The sequence below is a fragment of the Etheostoma spectabile genome, chromosome 1 (genome assembly GCF_008692095.1).
Source record: "Etheostoma spectabile isolate EspeVRDwgs_2016 chromosome 1, UIUC_Espe_1.0, whole genome shotgun sequence".
NCBI classification, from domain to species: Eukaryota; Metazoa; Chordata; class Actinopteri; order Perciformes; family Percidae; genus Etheostoma; species Etheostoma spectabile.
Genome location: NC_045733.1, coordinates 16,596,720 through 16,608,785, shown reverse-complemented (window position 1 = coordinate 16,608,785; position 12,066 = coordinate 16,596,720). Strand labels below are relative to the sequence as shown.

Sequence of the window (12,066 nt, the reverse complement as noted above, 5' to 3'; positions counted from 1 at the left end):
TCTTCATTTCAGATCAACAAAGGTCAGGCAAGATTTTCGTTAGATTTTAAGAGATTCCTTGTTTCCGGGTTAGCACTCCACCAATCAGATTGGTCATTTGAGTCCGACTGGCGGCACTGCCCGCCTTCCAACTGAGCATGTCAGCTCAACCAAAACGAAGGCCGACGGCCCCTCCGACGGAACACACCGAACAGTCTCGAGTCACCGACCTCGCCAGACTGTCCGACGGCCGATTATCGGGTTGGTGTGTCAGGGTCTTCAACCCTCTGGATGAAAACGTTTTTTGAAAATCTGATATACTCTGAGTTGTGTCCCAGTGGCCATTTTAAAGACATTTTTTGCAACTCTTTACATAATTTTAATTTAAAGTTAGGGATGCAAAATGGTTTTGAGTTATAAGTTATAAATAATGAGTCAGAAGTTTTACTTACCCTCAATGATGACGTCATTGGATGGTTGTCCCTTCTCTCCCGGCGGACCAGCCTCTCCTTTCTCTCCTTTTTCCCCTGGTTCCCCGTTCTCACCTGACAGAGGACATTATGCAAAATAGCTCCAAGGTTGCATTCATAAAGTCAATACATGTTTCTCTATTGTGAAAACCATGAATTATTCCATTGATTTCCCAGGGTGAATCATACAATGAAGTGGGAGAATAATGGTTAGGAGTTTTATGGTCCATTTAGCTGAAGATTAAACCCACAGAGATGAAGAATATTAGCTAAGAATGTAAGAAAGGCAGCTTTTTCAACCTCTCTGGTCCTCTGCTCTGAATCAAATCTGATGTCATTAGGATAAATTGATAGATGTGTTGTGTGTGTAGTTTGTGTGTGTGCATGATTTTAAGTGACCATGCTGCTTCTTGGTATTTTGGTAACTTCTAACCTCAGGTTATACTCAACCCTTTGACTGTTACATTGTACCCATAGTTCTTCGCTAAAATGGCCACCATTGCCCAAGGCATTGATAAAAATGGATGGTAAGTAAAAAACAGAATAGAACCTCATTATCCCTTACCTTTTTTTCCTCTTTTCCCATCAGCCCCGGGCAGTCCATTCAGACCGGGGATGCCATCAGTTCCATTGTGGCCGGGCATACCATCCAGACCAGGCAAACCTACAGTAATACAAAAATGTCCTCACCACGGGCTGAATGGAAAACACATTCAGCTAAGATATGGGTCACTAAACCACAAAGGAGACACAGAGTATGGCTAGATTTTTCATTTGGATCCAGAATGAACGCTTTACTTACCAGGCGGTCCTGGTGGTCCTGCAACAAAAGGTTTGAGGATGTTAGAGAATAAAAGGTGATAATTTGGACATGAGCAAGTAGTTTAAAGTACATGAGTATGACATACCGGCGATGCACACTCCCTTGGTGCTGTTGCAAATGTCGATCAACAATTTGATCTGAAAAAAATGAAACATTTCAAAACATGATTCAAATGTAGCGATGTGAGCAACAGGGCCAGATTAACCACCTACATTCCACTTCCTCTGAAATGCTGTTAAGTACAAGTAAATACCGTGTAGGAAGATGTACTTGAAGGCCTCAGGATTACATTACAATGCAGGCGTTTAAGTTCATGTTGTGCCAGTGTTATATACAACATAGGCAAACAAATCTGCAATTAATTGACCACAAGTTGGACCTGGAAGCTTCAGACCCCTGATGACCACGGGCCCCAGGACCAGTCTCCATTTCGACCAGTTGGTGATGCAGCATTAGTCGGCAATAGATAATGTAAGACTGTATAGACTGTGAACAGTATTTATAAATCAAATGTTTTTGCAATCATATATTCGTATCCAATCCACCAGCAGGTTTCTCATCTCACCGGGACCATGGAGTAAGTCATCATCATCATCATGTCATCCTGCACATGTGCCTTGTGGTAACTCTGGCCGTGTCGGTGCTTGCGCTTCATCTCGTCCTTCATCTTCTTCTCTGCTTCCTCTCCCACCTCCTGGCTGACCTCCTGTCCCTCCTCCTGCTGTGGCTCCATCTCCTTCTCCAGCTCTTCACTTCTCTTATTCCTGGAGTACTGGTATTGGTAATGGGGATGTTCCCCTGAGCTCGCCCGCATCCCTGCCGCTCCTCTCGGCACCTCCTGGATGAACTCCACCACGGAGCTGTGCTCCACCTCAGTCAGCTTCACCTCTGTCTGCTCCAGCAAGACGCGTTGCTGATTCTGCTGGACCAAGAGCACAAGGAGGCCCACAGAGTTCATCAAAGCCACAACGCATGTCCCGTACAGCACCGCGCGCTGAGGGAGAGTCATGCTGGGGGTCGGGATCCACATTGTTACCACTTCAGCTCCTCTTCTCTGAGGGTCACCCACCACCTTCAGCATTCACAGGGGAATACAATTCTAATACAGCAGTGAATATAAAAGGGCAAAAGTCAAATGGGAGAGTAAAAGGCCAAGTTCTATGACCTTGTAGTCCAAGAGGCTGCCTCCAAAAATCAAACTAAACTAAAACCAACAGGAAGGAATTCGAGGTCCTTTTCAGATTATTGAAAGCTCCGAATAGAGTCCAGTCAGCTTCAGTGTCTGAGCTCCAAGCGGGTGGTCTATCTGAAGGCAGACTGGTAAATACAGTGCCTGTTGTGTTCTTCGCCAAGTGGAAAAGGGGTTGTGTATATGTATTTGTGTGTGTGTGTGTGTGTGTGTGTGTGTGTGTGTGTGTGTGTGTGCGCACACACTTGCAAACCAGTAATGTAGGAGTGGGCATTTCAATCTTCTGGGCTTGTCTGGGAAGAAACCCCCGCCTGTTCGGTCACCTGATTTATATTCAGCACAACCCGTTCTACTGCAGCGCCGTGGGCAGACTGACATCACACACACACACACACACACACACACACAGGCATGCACAAATGTATGATGTACGCACAAAAGCACTCACATGCATAACACATGAAAGCATGCATTACACATGCATTTACATATGTGTACACATTGCACACATTGTTATTGTCATTATTACTATCATTATTATTAAAATCAAACTAATCTTGAATTAAAGGAAAATACATGACATCAAAACGCATTAACATCACCATAGTTTCCATTGAGTTGGTTCATGTCGTCTCTTCCCCAACTCCAGTATCGTCCCTTTGTTTCTCCCCAGGCGATAACCCGTGTCACTTCCTCACAACTTCCATCCACCAACTGCAACAATGACCCATTTCTATTGGTTTGATTTGGGCCAAAAAGTGAGATTATACTGAATAAAATGACAGCAGTAAAGAAGAGCATTTGAAGCATTCTTGACTGTGAAAGAGAGTTGACATTGCCTCTTTTGACTTAAGTGTAGGTGTAGTTGGCCCATTTTCTGTAAGTACTTCAATAACAATGTTGTTTCAATAAGTCGGCTAATTGGCCTCATTGATGACATGGAGCAGTGCAGGATTTATGTAGCTGACCTACATGGTTCTGCAACCATGTTATGCCCCATATAACTTTTACGTTCACACACACACACACATGCACCCACGCACTCACAGACACGCATGCACACACACAAAGTAAGGTAGAGGTAGAGAGGGTAGACATGCAACATTACTGTTAGATTCCGGTCCTGAGCTCTGATGGGGTCTCTAGTGTGTGGGCTACTGCCTGAAGCTATAGGTCACTGACAGCCAGTTGTTGGACAGCTTGAATTGCTCCAGCAGATGTGTAGAAGTATACGCACGTACTGTACAATCTTAAGTGCAATGAGGTCGTTCCTTTGTTGTCTCTCATTCACTGTTCTCTGAGTTCGACCAGTTAATACTGGGGACAGAAAGCAGAGCTAAAGCAACCATTTCTTACATGAATCTCTGATTCCAATATCTCCAATATTTTATATTTGAACACTGTGATGTTTTCAACGCTGCTAAATGATTCAGCCAAAGTGAGGATCCATTCAAATAAACCCTATGGTGTAAATATGTCGGTTTGCCCTCAGAATCTTCTCCTCCTCTGGTCTCTTATTGAACTTTTCTGGTCCTGTTTCCTCCTTTCTGTGGTGCAGCTGCTGAGGGAGTGGCCTTATCTCTCACCTTAGCACCGGGCTGAGGGGTCCATGTCCGTCCTGCTGCTGCAGGCCAAGGACAGCCAGATGAACCTGAGGGTCTTCCTACAAACTTTATCCTCCCAACCGCTTCTTTTCTCTGTCCAAGAGTCTTTTTTTTCTTTACAGTGATATCTATGAAGTTTCCCAAGGTAAACATGGCATGCCACGATTGGGTAGAGTCATCAAGAGTACACGAACAATGAATTGGAATAAAAATCTTTAAAATTGTATGTTAATAAAATCAAAAAAAGCCAATAAATAAAAGATATTTACAAAATGAAACAGACCTTTTTCTGATGAAAGTGTCTTGTGAGAGAAGTGGTTGGAGAGTTCTAGCTGTATTCTAGCTGTTATCACATCTCTTTTCTAACCCTGCAATGCTCCTTTAAAAACGGAATAGTGAGATTAATCCCTCAAGGTTGTTCAGGCCGGTCACATTGCATAAAGCCTATATGTATTGTCTGCTCCAATCACTTGTGCTGCATGTGCTGTCTCATATTACATTCAGTTCAGACATCATACATGTTTTGACACTTAGCCACTTTCCATTTAGCTTTCTATCAATCGTGTCTGTTCACGTCTGAATAACTCCCTACACATCTGGTGGAGACAAAGATGTGGTTGACCACAACACAAAGCACAGACACAAGGTTACATTAACTTCTGTTTTGGGGAGAAACAGAGTAGGGTGGGGGGGGGGAGGGGGTTGTCGCTGGTTAATCATACAGAACAATCTAGTCCGAGCCATCAAACAGGGCATCTTTATCAAGGCAGGGCCTCAGCGCACAGTCGGCCATTTCAACTATGCACATTCTTGGACTCAAATGTGGGCGGTGAGTGAATTCACAGAGTCCTTTATACAGAATGAGCTGATGGAACAAAGGCAGAGACAAACAGAATTGGCTTTGTCACAAATTGCGAAATAAAAACAAAATTGAACATCCACCTGCTCAACATTAAGTACAGGTAGGAGACACAGTTGACAGAGCTCATACATCATAGAAGTCAATATGCTAAAAAGGGCAGACTAACAAGCATGTTACTTAAGTAAAAATGAGACTTTAAATATACATATAAAAATATAAAAACAAATATGCATTTCTTTAAATTACTTTTCTTACACACGTTCTGTATTTACACTCTTCAGGATAAAGTCTGGGGTAAAATATTACTTAAGTTGTTGTGTAGACAAATAACAGATGTGTCTGTCAGAAACAAGTAACACGGGTATGTGCAAGGTATGTTAAGGAAGAAGAAAGGCTCAGCAGATGAGTATGTACACAAATAAAAAGGTTTGATGAAACCAAAACTAATTAAAACATAATAACAAGTTGTAGTAGGTTTAGCACCTTAGACAAGAGTCATGATTCTGAGCCTAAAAAACTCTACAAAATAAGAATTAATAATTTAAGTCTTTAAAAAAAGGATTTCAAAATTGAATTGAAAAAAAAGCTAATTCCCCCAATTCACTTGATTTTCAATTCTGATGACGAAACAAATTGCATTCATGTACAGTATATATTCATTTAGGTATTTCCTTATTTATCAGGGCCTAAAAATAGTTACATTTAATGGTCTTGGGTCTATAAAAGTATGTATAATTATAAATTATTAATTAACAAATTCACATAACTTCCTGGTGTCAATAGTATCTTCAGTGCTGAGTGAGACACAGGAGCTGCTACAGATCTTGTGTTGCAGTCATCTCATAATATTATTATTTTGTTTTCATTAATTCATCAATGCAGTAAATATAAAGATCTGCTTTTAAAGCTCTGCTGGTTGTCTGATGGAGGACTGGAAGAGTAATCACACATACTGTAATTTAAAGAGATTGTAATGTGAGCTAATTGTTTAAAAAAAAACACTTTTATCTGCAGCATTTCAATTCAGCTTTCCCTCGTCTTTCTTGCTTTTGTGGTAAAAAATAAAGTAAATGAAAATATGGAGGTTTCTTGTAGATTAAACGTAACAATGATTACAAAAAACAGATTTCACATATTCTCACAGGCCAGGTGCTTTTTATTTGTACGGTTAGGGTTAGGGTTGGCTGCAATGAGATCATTTTGATGTTCAAAGGGAGAGAAAAACTTGCTTTTCATCACCAAAATGTCAAATACAACCCATGAACCCACTGGATTGCTCCACAACATGTACCCATTGGACTAAATCCTGTACGCTCAAGGGCGCAGGCACAAATCCAACCCCTCAAGGTTCCAAGTGTATTGTTTACCATTTCCCTCCTCTGTTGTGGCTTTTGCATTACCCTGACCTGGCTCGTACCCAGCTCCGAGTCAGACCTCATATAAAGCCAAAGCCAGAGCTCTCATCACTCGTTTGTCGTGTTGGTGCAGTCATGTGCAAGTGGTTTTAAATCTGCCTTCTTATGGATCTGATCTCTGCTTGTGAACGGGCGATGACTCCTGTAGGTTTGGGTGCCAAAGTGGCAGACCTGGACTCCATGTCCCCGAACACCACTGCGGTGGGATCTCCGGGTTTCTCCATGGCAACCAGAACCCTCATCCTGGTTGTCTGTCTGCTCCTGTTTGCATGTAGCCACAAAGACAAGAAAACTGTGCCAGGTAGGTTCAATGGTTTGACACTTTGCAATTTGCCCATTTTGTAACTGTTTTGAACTCATAACTGAATTTTGTATGAGCCTAAACACATTTATTTCTTTTACAACAACAGGTCCTTCTTTCTGTCTGGGTTTGGGACCATTTCTGTCATTTGTGAGGTTCATCTGGACTGGTATAGGCACAGCCAGCAACTACTACAACAACAAGTACGGAGACATTGTCAGAGTCTGGATCAATGGAGAGGAGACCCTCATACTCAGCAGGTTGGTTATCTCTGTCAATGCTGGTTGATATATTTACCATTCAATCAATAGGAGTGCAAATTGATAATCAGAAATTTGTTTTTGTTTTTCAACATAAGGGCATCAGCGGTGCACCATGTTCTGAAGAATGGACATTATACTTCACGTTTTGGGAGCAGGCAGGGACTCAGCTGCATGGGCATGAATGAGAGAGGCATCATATTTAACAACAACGTACCTCTGTGGAAGAAGATACGCACCTACTTCACCAAAGGTAGCATTTCAACCTTTAGACTAGCTGATTGATCCAGTTATTCAGTGATTTTAGATACAAGGAGGCTGTGTGACATGCTCAAACTCATGCAGTCCGGGAAAAGATACCGAAGTCTTAGATCAAGGACTACTCGGCTTCTTTCCCACAGCAATCAGACTGTGAACTGCGCAAAAGAGACTTTTCCTCAAAGATTTTTTTTTTTTAAACTACTTATTTTATTCTTTTTGTGCTTTAAATTATGAGCTTGTGCATATATATTAATATACTGTACATGATGGATGTGTGAAACATATGTGGAGCATAACAATGACAAATCTTGAAATCTTGAAATCTTGAATCATATTTCATTTAACCTCAATCACAAATACTTTTGTGTATCAGCGCTGACAGGTCCGGGCTTGCAGCCGACAGTTGAGGTTAGCGTCTCCTCCACACAGACTCACCTGGACAACCTGGAGAGTTTAGACCATGTGGATGTTCTCAGTTTGCTGCGCTGCACCGTGGTCGACATCTCGAACAGACTCTTCCTGGGGGTACCTGTCAATGGTGAGTTGGCCTGCAGTCATCTCTTAATTTATGTTAGCATGCAAGTTGTGAATCAGCTATACCTTTTTGTCTGGAAAGATGGATCAACATGTGTTTGAATGCAGTAAAACACAGTGTTCTTGATACCTTTGTGTTAACAATGTGTCTAGAAAAAGAGCTGCTGCTGAAGATTCAGAAGTATTTTGACACATGGCAAACTGTGCTGATCAAACCAGACTTTTACTTCAAATTTGACTGGATTCACCAGAGGCACAAGAAAGCAGCGTGAGTAACTCAATCACTTTATCATTCTTATTATCATCCTTCTTCATTGGACTTGATTTGTTTAAAAGATTAACTATTCTAATCTGTCATTTCACAGCAAGGAGTTGCAAGATGCAATAGAAAGCCTTGTAGAACAGAAGAGGAGAGCTATGGAGGAAGCAGATAAGCTGGACAACATCAACTTCACCGCAGAGCTCATATTTGCACAGGTCAGTGTGAGAAATTCAATCTTTGCCACTTCATTAGCAAACACTCTGAGTTCTTCAATTTCAAAGAAACCATTTTTGACCTTCTTTATTCTTCAGGCTCCTTCAGCACTTCCTCCAACTCATATGTCAGAAATCCTCTAATGGTGAAATGAGTGAAGTAAAGTGGCTTATTCACGTGTGTGTGTGTGTGTGTGTGTGTGTGTGTGTGTGTGTATGTGTTTTCAGAACCATGGTGAACTGTCTGCGGATAATGTGAGACAGTGTGTGCTGGAGATGGTGATCGCAGCACCAGACACTCTGTCCATCAGCCTCTTCTTCATGCTGTTGCTCCTCAAACAGAATCCAGATGTGGAGCTGCAGCTGCTTAAAGAGATAGACACCGTTGTATGTAAGTAGCTGGCAAATCACGACTTAAAGACACACATACTGATGCAATATTGTAGAGATTAAGAGTTTTCTTCAATGCTAGATTTAATGAGCGTTCCATTGTGATTGTATCTCATGGCCATTGTCTCGTTGCAGGTGGGAAACAGCTTCAGAACGAGGACTGTCAGAAGTTGCAGGTGCTGGAAAGCTTCATCAACGAATGCTTGCGCTTCCACCCTGTGGTGGACTTCACCATGCGTCGAGCCCTGTCCGATGACATCATAGATGGCTACAGGGTACCGAAGGGCACAAATATAATTCTGAACGTCGGCCTCATGCACCGGACAGAGGTTTTCCTCAAACCCAACGAGTTCAGTCTGGAAAATTTTGAAAAAAACGTAAGTAGATGAATAGTGTTTGGCCAAACTGAGGTTTAGGGACTCAGAAAGTGTCTGAGAAAAATAACTTAAAATTACTTAAACTGAATAAATAAAGACCCATGTGAACAGACAATTTTCTACCTAAGTTAGAACAATTACGGATATTTCACAAAAAATGTTTTTTGTCCTTGCTTTTCTCACTTGTTTAAAGTGGGTAGGGCTTGGCTGAAAAATGTGATGTCACTTAATTCCATACACCAATCAGGATTTAAGTAATGACAATGTGATGACACTTGGGGGTTTATATTGCCACTGTCAGTAAAATCTGATCAAACCACAACCACAGAGTCCTGATGAGTTTTAAGTGTTTTTTGAATGACTAATACCTAAGGTTGTTTTGTTCTTGCTTGAATATTTACAGTATGTTATTGACTAATAATTGATCAAGCTTTTTTACTACTTCTCTAATCTGTAACCCTCTGTCCTCTTTCAGGCTCCTCGCCGTTACTTCCAGCCATTTGGTTCGGGCCCTCGTGCCTGCGTTGGCAAGCACATCGCCATGTTAATGATGAAGTCCATCCTAGTGACGTTGCTTTCCCAGTACTCGGTTTCCCCCCATGAGGGCTTGACCCTGGACTGCCTCCCACAGACCAACAACCTCTCCCAGCAGCCTGTTGAGCATCAGCAGGAGACCGAACACCTCAGTATGAGATTCTTACCCAGACAGAGAGGAAGCTGGCAAAAACTCTGAGACTATATATATGTATATTTATATATATGTATATAAATATATATATATATATATATATATATATATATATATATATATATATATATATATATATATATAGAGAGAGAGAGATATACACATATATATACACATATGTACGTACATACATATATATGTGTATATATGTACATATATACAGATATACATATACATACATATATATATATGCTGTACATATATATGATCTCCATTACTTCATTTATATTATCACATGACTGTACAAAGCTAAATTTTATATTTTGGTATGTTTTAAAAAAAATACTGTTTTTGTACTTGAACTTGTTTTTGAACTATTATGCATTATGTGAAATGTAAGTCTAGACAAGCTAATACTTAAGTAAATGTAAATTATTGTGCAAATATTTTGTGTTGCTGTCTTCTTTTTGCATTTTCTCATTTTTCCTTGAATGCCATTGTTTATGTAGCCTATACAGGGTTATAGATACTAAAAAATAGTTAGAGCATTTTCCAAATGGAGCACAGTCTCCTCTCCTCTCATTCTATTTTTTTAATCCTCTACCCTCCTCTTTATAAAAGCATTCATATTTTAGATGTTGTTTAAATTATGTGCTCTTTTCTTTTTTGCACTTCTAGCTATGTGTTGTGTTGGAAATGTGCTACATAAATTTTGTAATTTATTATTAGCATACAGAATGTTATGAAAAGAGCATTTCTAAAGTTGTGTACATTAGGAGTAAACTCCAACTTTAAAAACACATTAAAGAAGCAGGAATAATGTATGAATATTACTATGGAGAGAATGAAATAGAGATATCTCTCACCGGTTCTTCTCTTTTTGTATTTGCAAATACTGGTCAGGAGGGGGCACTACAATACAACACAATGATCTATCTTCAGTGCAGCCTGAATGAAGCAACACATGTTTTCATTCTGTTCAGTTGCTCTGCCTCAGGGCAAATGTAGCAATACAGTTAATTTTGAATTGCTTCCATTCTAAACACCATGGATAATACTGCAGCAGGAACTCTACTTGCAATCATGTTTGCTTAAATGTGTGAAGAGAAACAGATGGGGGAGGTACTGAGGAATAGACAAAAAAAATAGAAAATGCTTGAGAAAACTGAAAAGCTAAATTGCTAAAGCTAAACTGTGTGAATAATTGTGTAAGACTGTGAAGTAGTGAGAATAGTTGGACAAGTGGGAAGGGTTTTCAATAGATGAAATAATAATGACATAGTAATAACAATATTGTAATCCATTAAGTGGAATATTTAAGAAAAAAAATCATAGTACATAGCATGTTGAAAATTCATAGTGTAGGTATGTCGAAAAAAGTCATAGTTTATCGAAAAAAGTGATTAAAAAAATGATAGTATAGTATATGTAGTCATAGTAAAGCATGACAAAAAAGTAATAGTTTAATATGTCCAAAAAACTCATGGAATAGTATGTTAAAAAACAAGTCATTTTATAGTAGGTCCAAAAAAAGTAATAGACATGTTGAAAGAAAATTTAAAAAAAACTCATTGTAAGGGATGTCAAAAAAGTCATAGTGAAAGTGAAAATGTATGGTATAGTTTGTCGGAAAGAGTGATAAAAACTTCACAGTATACAATTTTGAAGACAGTGTTAGTATAGCATGTCGAAAAAAAATGATAAAAAGTCTTAGTATAGTATGTCAAAAAAAGTGATAAAAATGCCGTAGTATACAATGTTGAAAAACATCATTGTATGGCATGTCGAAAAAAAGTCATAGTACAGTATGTCAAAAAAGTCACAGTATTCAATGTCATAATTAAAGTGTTCTATGTCGAAAATAGTCATAGTACAGCACGTCAAAAAGTAATAGTTTAACATGTGGGGGAAAAAGTGATAAAAAGTCATAGTATAATATATTTTTAAAAAGTCGTAGTAGCCATGTCATAGTGATAGTATGTTATGTCGAAAGTAGTCAAAATATAGCATGTCAAAAAAGAGTGATAAAAAGTCATAGTATAGCATGTCGACAAAAGTGATTAAAAATGTCATAGTATACTATATCAAAAAATGTCATTGTATACAAATGTGATACAAATGCAGAGTATTGTTTGTTGTGTAAGAAGAAATTCATAGTATACTTTTTTTAAAGTCAAAGTATAGCATGATTAAAAAAAGGAATAAAAAGACATGCTATAGTATGTCATAAAAAAGTCATAGTATATTATGTCATAAAAAGTAATAGTATAGCATTGCAAAAAAAAGTGTTAAAAAGTCATAGTGTAGCTTATTGGAAAGAGTGATAAAAAAGTGTTAAAAAGTTATAGTATATTATGTCAAAAAGTCATAGTATATTATGTGAAAAAAGTGAGAAAAAGTCATGGTATGGCATGTTGAAAAAAATGATAAAAATGTCAT

General features: G+C 39.1%; 2 protein-coding genes across 2 annotated transcripts in view; one reads left to right on the top strand and one right to left on the bottom strand.

Moving 5' to 3' along the window:
- The window catches only part of gldn (gliomedin), a 5,293-nt gene extending 2,635 nt beyond the window's left edge, over window positions 1-2,658 (bottom strand). Inside the window, exons 1-5 of the mRNA XM_032518228.1 lie at window positions 1,838-2,658; window positions 1,358-1,409; window positions 1,252-1,269; window positions 1,015-1,113; window positions 432-524 (exon numbers count right to left, since the gene is read on the bottom strand). Coding sequence (XP_032374119.1) covers window positions 432-524; window positions 1,015-1,113; window positions 1,252-1,269; window positions 1,358-1,409; window positions 1,838-2,353 — 778 coding nt within the window. The 5' untranslated portion in view covers window positions 2,354-2,658. The remainder of the gene's footprint in view (window positions 1-431; window positions 525-1,014; window positions 1,114-1,251; window positions 1,270-1,357; window positions 1,410-1,837) is intronic.
- A 3,745-nt stretch (window positions 2,659-6,403) lies between these two features.
- Window positions 6,404-9,672, top strand: cyp19a1a (cytochrome P450, family 19, subfamily A, polypeptide 1a). Its single transcript, XM_032518361.1, has 9 exons — window positions 6,404-6,643; window positions 6,753-6,903; window positions 7,002-7,156; window positions 7,538-7,702; window positions 7,852-7,966; window positions 8,064-8,175; window positions 8,401-8,563; window positions 8,698-8,939; window positions 9,415-9,672. Exons 1-9 carry the CDS (start codon window positions 6,448-6,450, stop codon window positions 9,670-9,672), a joined length of 1,557 nt encoding a protein of 518 aa, XP_032374252.1. The 5' UTR covers window positions 6,404-6,447.
- Window positions 9,673-12,066: the final 2,394 nt, after the last annotated feature.

Coding starts and splice junctions, on each gene's coding strand:
- cyp19a1a (XM_032518361.1), top strand. CDS start 6,448: ATGGATCTGATCTCTGCTTGTGAACGGGCGATGACTCCTGTAGGTTTG. Junction 6,904..7,001: donor GAGACCCTCATACTCAGCAG/GTTGGTTATCTC, acceptor TTTCAACATAAG/GGCATCAGCGGTGCACCATG. Junction 7,703..7,851: donor CCTGGGGGTACCTGTCAATG/GTGAGTTGGCCT, acceptor CAATGTGTCTAG/AAAAAGAGCTGCTGCTGAAG.